The sequence below is a fragment of the Sesamum indicum genome, linkage group LG15 (assembly GCF_000512975.1).
Source record: "Sesamum indicum cultivar Zhongzhi No. 13 linkage group LG15, S_indicum_v1.0, whole genome shotgun sequence".
Taxonomy (NCBI): domain Eukaryota; kingdom Viridiplantae; phylum Streptophyta; class Magnoliopsida; order Lamiales; family Pedaliaceae; genus Sesamum; species Sesamum indicum.
The window spans coordinates 9508129-9520278 of record NC_026159.1 but is presented as its reverse complement, the minus strand read 5'-3'; the positions used below and the strand labels follow the sequence as shown (position 1 = coordinate 9520278).

The 12150-nt window shown below is 32.7% G+C and overlaps 1 protein-coding gene and 1 long non-coding RNA gene across 2 annotated transcripts; both read right to left on the bottom strand.

Moving 5' to 3' along the window:
* On the bottom strand, positions 2685-10536 carry LOC105178303 (pentatricopeptide repeat-containing protein At5g66520-like). Its single transcript, XM_011101761.2, has 6 exons — positions 10278-10536; positions 8307-8657; positions 7883-8168; positions 5192-5379; positions 4025-4089; positions 2685-3189 (listed from the first exon to the last, which is right to left on the bottom strand). The coding sequence occupies exons 2-6, from the start codon at positions 8626-8628 to the stop codon at positions 3136-3138; spliced, it is 915 nt and encodes a 304-aa protein (XP_011100063.1). The 5' UTR covers positions 8629-8657; positions 10278-10536; the 3' UTR covers positions 2685-3135.
* On the bottom strand, positions 6470-7876 carry LOC105178302. The gene is made up of 2 exons (XR_849131.1): positions 7652-7876; positions 6470-7444 (listed from the first exon to the last, which is right to left on the bottom strand). It is a non-coding gene; the product is annotated as an uncharacterized LOC105178302 (long non-coding RNA).

Genomic DNA, 12150 nt, shown 5'->3' with positions numbered 1-12150 from the left:
CTGGCTACAGTCAGGGACAAGAACAAGGGCCTAGTAATCGGTCTTGGTTCTGGGCCCACGTCACCGAGCGGACCTTAACATCACTATCGACATTCTCACCGCCACAACCAAACCTAGCCATTGAGGACCGCATCGGCCGCCTCATGATGGTTACGATGAGGGAGATGTGGGCCTTCTCCTAGACTGTCGGGCCGTCACGGCCGACCGCAGCATCGCCTTCGACAGACACCCGACCTCGAACCAGGATGATATGTACGTCACTAACGAGGAGAGTTTTTTTATTTTTTTTTTGTTTTTGTAATTAGATAGTATCTTTTCTTAATTATTCATGTTTCATAATGTTTATTACATTCTATTATTTCATATTTATTCAATTAATTAAATTCATAAAAATAATTAATTAAAAATTTAATAAATTAATTTAATTATATATTAAAATATATAAATTTATTTATTTATTAAAATTTATTGAATATATGAATTAAATTATTTATTAAAACTTATTAAATAAAAATAAAATAAATTATAAAATTAAAAATTAGGAACAATTTTAGTAATTGTAAAGAAAATGCTACAAATCTAAATAAATGATTGTTGCTAATACCATTACTAAAACAGTTCTAAACACGTGTTCCTAAACTGTATTGACCGTTCCAAATACCATTGTTAAAATCATTTCAAATACGCGTTCCTAAATAGTAGCTGATTGTTCCTAATACCATTGCCAATACAGTTTTTAAGTACATGTTTCAAAATAAGATTGACTGTTCCTAATACCATTACTAAAACAGTTTTACATACGTGTTCCTAAATAAGACTGACCGTTCCCAAAATAGTTACAGAAGACTATTCCAAACAAAAATATAACCGTGCCTAATGCTATTGTAAAAATTGACAAACAAATAATTCTAAAGACCGTTCCTATATTTATCAACAATACAAATAAATACAATTCCAAAATTTAGGCAAGAGTATTACAAAATTTGTTTCAAAAGTCACCCGACATAAATAATATAACCATTCCAAATAAAAAAAATAAAAGAATTTTAGATAAATTTATATTCGGAACAACCTCTAACAATGTGTTACAGTGCCCATCCCAAATTGAAATGGTCAAGCATGAACAATTCTTAAATATTTGTAACGCCATTAATAAGAACGAATGGCCAACTATTCAAAAAACCAGTCCAAATTGATTCGGTCACCTTCAGACTGTTCCTAAGAAAAAATAGAAAAAAGTCGTTCTTAAACTCGCCCCAAATAACGCCTTTATTTATAGTGAGAAAAGAATACCCGTGTTAGATATCTATATACTTCTATACAAATATAAAAAAGAAAAGTCATCTATTCTCACAAATGTTGATTAATGACACCGCAATAAAAATCGAATCGACCTGAACAAAGTTCAATTTTTATCAAATCAAACTGAACAGTTCGATTCGATATTCGGTACGCCATTTCAACGTACTGAAGTTTTGACTATCGAATGGTGTACTGAAGTTTTGACTATCGAATTTTCGATTCCTACAAGAAATAGAATGTATTAAAAAGGAGCGAACACATTAAATGATTGTAAAATCTCAACAGTCAAAATAAGCTCTTCCTTCTACGGTCATACATTCACAATTATTGTGTCTAGCCTAGTGAATATGTAAACCATTCTCTTTCTATCAACTAAAACCTCAATATTCCGCAGCATCTTCTTCAAATGCATTTCATATTTATCCAAGTTCGAAGTAGGAGTCACCATAAAATAAAAAAATTATTAAAACAAATACTAATTGAAAAAATTTAGTGTTAAATTCAATGATGCTCCCATTAAGTAATAATATTTTTCGTTCATACAAAACAGATAGACTTGTATAATTGCAAAACAATATTTTTTTTTCATTCATTGATCATAGCAATTTAATTTATATTTTCCATTGATATAGGAATAATATCACAAAAATTTTAGAATTTATATATGTGAAGTTATAAATTTTATTAGTGATAAATTATTCATTATTTTTGCAGCAATTCCAACAATTCTAGATCAGAACTTGACATTCCAAACATATCAAAAAAAGGTGTTTTGTTGTGCTTACGAGCTCCTTAAAAAATACATTATAAGATGCTCGACAACTTATAAACTTTTAAAAATATTTTTTTGTTGAAGTGCTTATAAAATCATAAAATAAAATGTTTTGGATTGTATAAACTATTTAAAGAAAAGTAAACCTCATCCAACTTTTTTGAAAACATCTTATAAGCTCTTTTATCTTAATATTTAATAAACAAATACACGCTCATAATTTTATTAGTATTGTATTTTTACCTTTGATGGCTTTTTCGATCATTATTACAGAGCTTATCACGCGAAATACTCTAATATCTTTTTAACTCTGACATCTTATTCCAAACACTTTAAAAACATTTTAAGCTCTTAAAACATCACACAAAATGTAGGAACTTATAAAATATTTCAAATCAACTTACCTTGGAAACTCTAAAACAACCCCAGATGTTTAGAAGAAAGCAAGCTTACTGTTCTGACTACAACTAGCTCAAAATCTAGTGCTTTCTAATGAGAGTTTTTATAGACAAAATGTAGAAAACGGGGAAGTTTTAAATATCAAAGACGTCTCCCCACATTCAGATACACTAATCCCACGCAGTAGTATGTGAAACATAGATACCATAAGTTTCATAAGGACTCTACTGAAAGAAGGTATTCCATAAATTTCAAACCACCGGATATGACATGAATTTAATCGACAATTACTCACCATCGAACATGTGATGCGTACGCATTGTTTGACGAGTGCTCAATGTTTTGAGTTCAGTTCTTGAACATAATTAAGAAACCACACTTTTGAAGAGAAAACCATCCAGATGAGCCAAAAGTTTCAATGGAAAGAACAGGTTATATCTTGGAAATGCAATTTCTCATCAAACCCTCTAAATGTAACAACCAAGTAACGCAACGACTTCTCAAGCATCTTGCCATGCGGTAGGACACAACGTTATGAGTTAAACATGTCAAAGGTGAGCAGACAATGATCAATATTCACCAACCAAATGGAGGGGTTAGGGGTAATGAAGAGCTATCTCATCAGGTATGCCATCAAAGCATATTATCTCTACTGAGCCCTTTCATTTAGCCGAATCAGCTGCCTGTCTTGCGCACTGAGATACGTATGGTTTCAGCTGAAAATAAGAGAAACAAGCATTTGAGCTATCATGAGTAAAAAAAAAACATATTGTATGTAAATTCAGTATTTTGAGTAGAAAAGTCAGAAGTCCTGTGTTTCTACATGTGAGATCTCTAGACATGAACTTTCCAACTTACGGTAATTGTGTTGACTATTCTTAGAAGAGAAGGATTATAGTTGTATCATAAATCTCCACTATTTACATATCTTAAAATTGTCGTGCAAAGGGGACATAATACCCCCCACAACTTAAAGGTAGTTGTCTATGAATATAGCAACATGTATCCAGCTACTATTCAAGTGTCCAGGCACCAACTAGAACACAAAGACTTATGATGATAGTGATACCAGTCAGACCACCGATACTATCTTAATGAACTGCAAATTCACAAGCCGGTAGGGTTGCCACCTATTCTCCACTAGTTATTTTCCAATGGAGCATTTAACAAGAATATATTCTTATTAACGCCTATAAAACAGGATGTCATGAAGCAAAAGAATTTCATCAAATATTATGCTCTGTTCATGAATCAGATCAATGCAGAACTCTCTCTCTCAGTCTTTAAATATTCCATTCCTCGGCATTAACAAAAATGCAAAACCAGTGTTCTTTATGTTGTCCAATTACAAAAAGGAGTCTTCCATAAAAATAATAGCTAGATATCAGCTGTGATAGCAGATAAAGTTACAAAATCACACTGCACAATCTGGATACTAGACTAGTTAGTCTAGCTCTTGAACAAGTTTAGAGGCGTAAAGTGCCTGTTTAGTTGCTACCATAAGTCTGCAATTCAAGATGAACATAATTGAAATAAATTGAACTTGTGTACCTTGAAGTCAGTTAAATCTGGCACGACATACTTTGGCAACTTCTCAGGCACCACCACATAACCACCTGCATACAATATCAAGCAGCTCTCTTGTTAAGAAGGTTATATTTGTCAAAGTTTTAAATTGTCAGACAGACCTCACAGCATCTAAATGCATTTTTACTTTTGAAGAGAATGCCAATTTGGTCACTTGGATAAGCCTCCAAGTTTACTACATATGTCATACTAAACAGTAGCTTTCAAGTCGACGAATGGAGCTGAAAAACTAATCAAATTACTCAGAATAATTTGGAATCGATCAACACAAGCTCGTTTGAGCTTGATTTATTAATTTAACAAACCATACTTGAAAATAAATTTTCATTTGATAAGTTTTCAAGCTTGATTTGAACTCGATCAGATCACTAAAACGATATAAAATATAATTGAAGACATCAAAGTCCTCGAGCTCAAACAAGTGTGCATTTGATTCAACTCAAGCTCATTCAAGGCTTCAAGCTGAATTCAATTATTAATCAAACAAAGTTCAAACTCAATTTTTTAAACTTGATTGTAATTCAATAAGCTTGAACAATGTGCTCAGCTTGATTTGACTTGTTTACAGCCCAGTGACAATGAGTCCCATCCCAATAGTCAGACTTATGATAGAAACATATATCCTGAGACGAGTTCCAGGGAATGGGAATTTAAACAGCACAATTACTAGAACCATATAGCTTTTCCCAATATACAATCTTTCAAATATTCCCCAGGTCTGCGTTATGTTACAAACCAAAAAATCGAGCATTTTTAAGACATATTGTTAGTTAAGTTTAGCAGAAAAACTGATGGTTGGAGATCAGCTATCGGATTCAAGCATTCAACCCCTAGGTTAGCAATATCATATAGTGGCAACTATATCTAAAACCAGCAGATTAACTGATCAAACTCACCGTCGTTTATAAGAAGCACAGAAATACACTCGCATAGTTCCACCAACTTCAAAAAATTAACATCTAAATCCAATAAAACATCTAACTGAGATTTGGCTCACACACGTGGTTGCAGTTTCCTTTTTGCACCCAAATTCAGATTCTCAATCCAAATTATGGGCTTCTCGTCTCACAGGAAATCATATCACAAATTGGGAAAACCAAAAATAACAAAAAGAAGAATAAGAAAAAGCACCTTTGCGAGTATGAAAACCAGTTGGCTTGCAATTATTGCCCTTGTAAAAGCCTCGAGGACTCCTCTTCGAAGTCAAAATATCGAGCGACGAAGTTCGCTTCCTTCTGAATGCTCTCCCTATTCCCAGTATCAGCCCTAGCGCCATTTTCTTACTACCACTTTCTTCAGCTTTCCTTCTGTCAAATTTTCTGCATCAGAAACAAAGATCGCAAGCTATAATTCCAAATATTTAAAAAGAATTGCAGCGTAGAATGGAGAGTGTTTTACTTGGAGCCAAGTGCAGACGCCGATGCAGGTAGCGAATAAGCAAGCAGCGAGTAAGGCTTGAAATTTATTCTAGAATTTATTTATTTTTAAACAATATCCAATTTAATTTTAATTTTTATTTTATTTTACTTATAAATATTATCCATTTTTTATTATGCTATAATTTTTTATTTTTTTTAAAAAAATATTTTTGTGAAAGTACAAGTTTTTGCAAACACTCCCGATCATGTGCTATTTTGGTCTTTTTAAAATCAATTTTCAAATTAATTTTCTATTAACATTATATTTTTTTAACAGATAATTTAGGTTTGTCATAATTATACTTACATCTTTTTGATTTGACAATTACATCTAATATCCCAAATATTTATTTCTATCTAACAAATAGGTTCATCCGTTAGTCAAAATTTATTAAATTTGTCGATAATTAACAAATATAACTGAATAGAAACTAATATTTATCAGATTGACTTATTACTGATTTATATTATAGGTCAAATAAATTTTTTCTGACCTAAACTACTTTTATAATGGTGACAATATACCTCCTTACATGCATTAACATGTGAAGAGGTATAAAAGTAATTTGATCATAAAAAATTATTTGACTTGCAACAAATGAGTAATAAGTCAATCAAGAGTAAATATGAGTTTATATGATTTTTTTGTTCGTATCAGCAAATTCAGTGAATTTTAACTATCGAATGATCTTATTTGTTAGCTTGAAGCAAAGCTTAAGAATACTAAATATAATTTGACAAATCACAAAAAAATTATATGTAATTATATCAAATCTGGGATAATTTATATGTTGCAGTTAATGTTCTAGGAGTTTGTAACCTAAACATGCAATTCATATATGTCTTAAAGGGTTGGGAAGGGAGTCCAGCGGACAATAGGGTGTTGTGCTACACGATCAATAAACGAAATGTGTTACAGATCCCTATAGGTAACTAGGCATCGAACATCATACATCTTATACATTTTCAAATAGATATGATTCTGTTCTTATTGTTTAGTCTGTATTGATTTTTCTTTTTCTTAGTACGTCAACTTTCACCATATTGATTATGTTCCATTATTAGATACTATGTGTAACAAATTTGGTTTAAATTTTAGGCATTATTACTTATATGACAGTGGTTATTCGAATGATTGTAGGCTTCCTCGCCCCATACAGAGGTCAGAGGTGTTTGTTATCACTTATGTGAGTGGGACTGTGGAGCGGGAGAACAACAGAACTGTGAGGAATATTATAACCTCAAACACTCTTATGCAAGGAATATTATTGAGAGGGCATTTGGGTTGTTGAAAATTCGATGGGCTGTGTTACGAAGTCTGTCTTTTTATCCTATCAAGATCTAAAATAGGACTATTTTGGCTTGTTTCACTCTCCACAATTTTATTCGATCGGAGATGCCAAATGATCCTTTAGAACTAGAGATTCTGGAACAACTTGATTATGCAATGGACTCAAGTATTGAATATAGTACTAGTATTGATACTAGCAACTCATGGTCCCAATGGAGAGACAAATTAGCTTCATCTATTATTACATCTAAAATTCAAGAGACAATATTCTTCTATTGTTGGTATGATGTCAAAGAATGGATTTGGATGGGATGAGAGTAAGTATATGGTTATGATCGAGGAGAATGAAAAAGACGTGAGAAACAACTATGTCAAGGTATGCCAAATTCCGATGCCCTCTCATTACATTATATACTAGAGTTGCATTATATTCCTTCCTATCTATCCTCCTTAGTCCACTTGGAGTTGTGGAACATCTGACGTTTGGTAGTAGTAGCTATCTAGCCACATTTTTGGAGAGAACAAGGAACGAGAGAATTATAGTGGGTTTGATTAATCTATTTAACACGATGAAATCGTGTTAAGTACATCTTCTCTTCTCCACATACCTATTTATAGATGAAAAATTGCCAACACCAATATTGGGGGTGCAAAAAATATAGATGGCTACTTCACCTGCATTAATGGTGCACAAATATTCGTGCTGGAGTTAGGAAAGTTTGGGTAAGTGGCGCTGGAACTAAAACTGATAATAAATCAATATTTAAAGGCGCCACTATTATATGTATTTTATCTCCCTCATATTTAAAGGCGCCACTATTATATGTATTTTATCTCCCTCATATTTAAAGGCGCCACTATTTAAATCAATATTCGACTTACTATGGTCTAAAAAGTTCTCCAAATCCTTCAAGAACCATATCCAGCTCCATAGTTTGTCAATCATTTTCATTCCTAGCTGCAAGTCATTGACTGCATACTTGACCTAAATCCAGCTTCTACCAGGGGGTTTCCCCTGCACTAGTACTCGCATTTCTTTCCTTAAGTGTATGACTTTACTCCATTGGTTCTCATCTGCATACATATTAGATAAAAGGACAGGAGCTCCACCACCTCTTATCTTTCAATAACTCAATCTTTCTCAAAACAGCTTCACCAAACTCCAAGTTATTGTGAAGCCTACAACCACTTAGTAAAGATCCCAATACAGCCAAATTAGGTTCCATCGGCATGTTTTCAACAATATTATAAGCTCGATAAACCATCCCAGCTCTTGCTAATAGGTCAACAATGCATCCGTAATGCCGAAGATCAGGCTGAATCCCATATTTTGTACTCATCAACTCAAAAATGTATAAACCTTCTTCAACCAGTCCAGAATGTGCACATGCCGAAAGAACTGCAACAAAAGTTACTTCATCAGGTACAAGTGTACATAATAGCTCCATTTGAGTGAACATGTTCAGAGCATCCCGTCCCCGCCCATGCATAGCGTATCCTGAGATAATTGTTGTCCAAGAGTACAAATCTCTCTTACTATTTTCAATGTCTTCGAACACTTTTCTAGCACAGCACAAATCTCCACATTTTGCATAGGCGTCTATTAGTGAATTAACAACGGAAACATCAAGTTCAAGCCATCCAGCCTTGCCAAGTAATGCATGAAAGCATTTGGTAAGGTCCATAGAACCTAAACTAGCACAAGTAGACATTGTAGAGACGACAGTAACATCATTAGGCTGTGGTTGACAATCATCAGACAATAACGTTTTGAATAAATAAAGGGCATCACGGTAACTATATTGCGAGACAAGCCCTGAAATTAAACTTGTCCATGAAACAATATCTTTCTCAGGCATTTCATTAAACACTGACCATGCATCCGCACCTGAACAGCAGATGATGTAGGCATTAAGAAGAGAATTTTGTACAAACAAATCATGACCAAGAACCAATTTCACAATTTGACAATGAACTTGTTTAACGAAACCCAAATCAAGACTAGCCCCACATGCCTGGAGCACGAATGGAAATGTATATCTATCAAGAACCATTTCCCGGCTAAGCATTTGTATATAATAATTCAAAGCAATCACAGGATCAAACACTGCAAAGAACCTGATCATTATATTCCAAGAAAAAAGATTCGATTGTCCAATTTGATTAAATATTTCAACTCCAAACTCCAATTTTTCCGTCCCATTGCCTCCTTTCAATTCAATCAAACTCAAATACAAAAGATGGCTCATGACGAACAGATTCCTGTCAAGACCCGAAACAAAAACATATGAAAGAAGTTGTTTGAGATTAGAAAATGTTCTGTTGCATTGTTCTTCGAAGAGTTGCAATCTTTGGTGCCTCTGAAACAATTGGTTATGGCGAACCCAGTTGGAAGAATTGGTTTGCGATGAAAAATTGACTGCTTTGCAAAGGAAGAATGGAAGCAATGATTCTCTAAGGTGCTGGAGAACCATAATTCTTCCTCAATGAAAAAGATTCTTCAGGAGCATCCAAATTTATAGATTGAACAGGCAATGAAGAACAAAAGATATGGCGCGGACAAGCATGAAGATATACCATAAAAGAGAAACGAACATGGTGTTTGCGTGGTGATGGCAGGAATTGCTTTGGGTTTGGTTCATTCACTTACTCCCGGTAATTTGTCAGCCAACAGAATCTGTCTCACCCTCACTTATGATATCTTCTCTCTTCATTTTCGGGCTGTTTTTTTGCACTGTAGAACTGAGTGAACTAAGACTGTTTCTCCAACCACACAACACTATTGAGCTGTAAAATCAGGTTAATTAGCACTTCACGACATTGAAATAGAGCTATGTTTGACTTACCACTCTCAAATTAAAACGTGTCATTTCGTAACCTCCAAATACCGAAGTCTTGCCAGTTTATAAGTCCAGCTTTCTTGAGCAAAAAGTTTCTCTCAAGTGAATTAACCAGAAAAATATGGTAAATCTATCACTTTCTGCTTATTTCCTCAATAGTGTAGCAGATAACATCCCCTGGCTCCTTTCTATCTAAACTTTTGCCGAATATCTTAACAAACCCTCCTACAAAATAGTTCCTGCTAACTCGTCATAGTAAACCATCCCCGTTCAATTCCCATCCACGTCCTCTTTTAGATAATCAGTTGAAACTTGAAAACCATGCGAATAAACATCACCAAATAAGAAACGGTATAAACAAAAATTAAATGGTTAAATGATGCACTTGTGCAAAATAAAGAGACATAGATTAGATTTAAAGAATAAGGGGGAAAAAAACGCACGCGCAGACATCTTAGAAGAGAGAAATAACGAATCTGCCGTTTCTGAAAGCAAATCCCGAAAACGAAGAAGATATTCCCAAATCAGAACACAGAAAATTGATATTCCAGCTTTTCAACAATGACTTAAACAAAATTCGCAAATAAAACAAAGACAAAAGCTATTCACGCACACAGATAGAAGCCGAATTCCAACGGACTTCCGAAAAAAGCAAAAAACAACAGTACCTTAATCGGATCTCAAGCAGCAGGCACGGTCCTCGACCTTCAGGCGTAACGAAAGATCAGAAAGGAGAAGAAGATGATCTGAGAGAGAGAAATAGATAGAGACTAACTGGTTAGAGGCTTTCCTGATGATAAAGTTGATTGCAGAGGGGGAGTTGTTTATCGAGATCTAGGGTTTCAAGGAAGAAAAGATGGGGAGAGGGAGCGTGAAATATGGGTTGGAATCTTGTGATGACCTCCAACTTATACACACACAGATATATATATATTTATATGTATGTATATATTGTGGGCCGTCTATTTCGGTCTCTTTGAGAACAATACGCGTTTGCTGCTTCTGGAATCAAATTTTCGTCATCCTCCAAAACATTTCTAAAGATTTTCCAAACATCTATGATCCTTCGTATATGATTAGAGTCATTATCTAAATTTATTTAAATTATTATTAAATTTTAGATATTAAGTTTGAATTTAATTGTATTAATCTAATCAAATTTTAATTAAATAATCATAAGCGGAATTTGAATAATTTATTATTTTAAGTATATTTTGTTATTTTTGTATTAATTTAATTGAGTTCGAGTCAAACTTGAAACCTTATCAAACAAAAAAATTTAAATCAAAACGAGAGCTTCTATCGTTTGATTTTAGTTGAGTATCAAATAGTTTGATTTAGTAGGAAGTGTAATTTAAAAAAAAAAAGATAAAAGATAAGGATGTAATATTTGTGAGGAAAAAATAAATGCATAAATAAATAAGAAAATATAAAATTGCAACACAATAGATAAACTTGTATAATTGCAAAAAAAAAAATTTATTCATTGAACATAGCAATTTAATTTATATTTTCCATATATAGGAATAATATCATATAATAATACAAAAATTTTAAAATATTATATATGTGAAATTATAAATTTTATTAGTGATAACTTATTCAAGTATTTGGTTTAAAAGTGCTTTTTGCAGCATTTCCAGCAATTCTAGATCAGAACTTGACATTCTAAACATCTTAAAAGAGGGTTTGGCTGTGCTTACGAGCTCCTTAAAAGATATATTATAATATGTTCGACAACTCATAGACTCTTAAAAATCGTTTGACAAATCTTTTGTTGAAGGGCTTATAAGATCATAAAATAAAATATTTTGGATCGTATAAATTATTTAAAGAAAAGTAAACTTCACCCAACTTTTTTGAAAACATCTTATAAGCTCTTTAATTTTAATATTTAATAAACAAATACATGCTCATACTTTTGTTAGTATTTTACTTTTACTGTTGATAGCTGCTTTTTCGATCATTATTACAGAGCTTATCATGCGAAATACTCTAATATCTATTTAACTCTGACATCTTATTCCAAATACTTTAAAAACTCTTTAAGCTCTTAAAACATCATATAAAATGTAGCAACTTATAAGATGTTTAAAATATACTTACCTCGGAAACTCTAAAACAACCACAAATGATCCCAAAGAAGAAAGCAAGCTTACTGTTCTGACTACAACTAGCTCAATGACTACAACTAGTGCTTGAGAGTTTTTATAGACAAAATGTAGAAAATAGGGAAGTTTTAAATATCAATGACGTCTCCCCACATTCAGATACACGAATCCCATGCAGAAGTATGCGAAACATCACTATGTTTGGTTTCATGTTTGTACATTTTCCCAAACAATATAAAATACAACTAATATTTGTTTTTGTGTTTTTCAGTGTTTTTCACATTTTATTTGTGTGTTTTTTTATTTTTCAACTTTTTATATATAATATATACATATATATATAATATATTCAATATAAAAGAGACATGATTTGATAATGAAGAGAGATTTTTATCTTTAAAAAACACAACATTAAACATACAATATTTAT

Bases quoted from the DNA above. Each gene is read 5' to 3' on its own strand.
- LOC105178303 (XM_011101761.2), bottom strand. From the start codon at position 8,628: ATGCCTGAGAAAGATATTGTTTCATGGACAAGTTTAATTTCAGGGCTT. The intron at 8,169-8,306 runs GTAAGAGAGATT...CTTTTGTTGCAG, and splicing joins GTTCGAAGACATTGAAAATA to TTCTTTCGGCATGTGCACAT. The intron at 5,380-7,882 runs GTGGTGGAGCTC...TTTCTGATGCAG, and splicing joins GAGTTATTGAAAGATAAGAG to AAAATTTGACAGAAGGAAAG.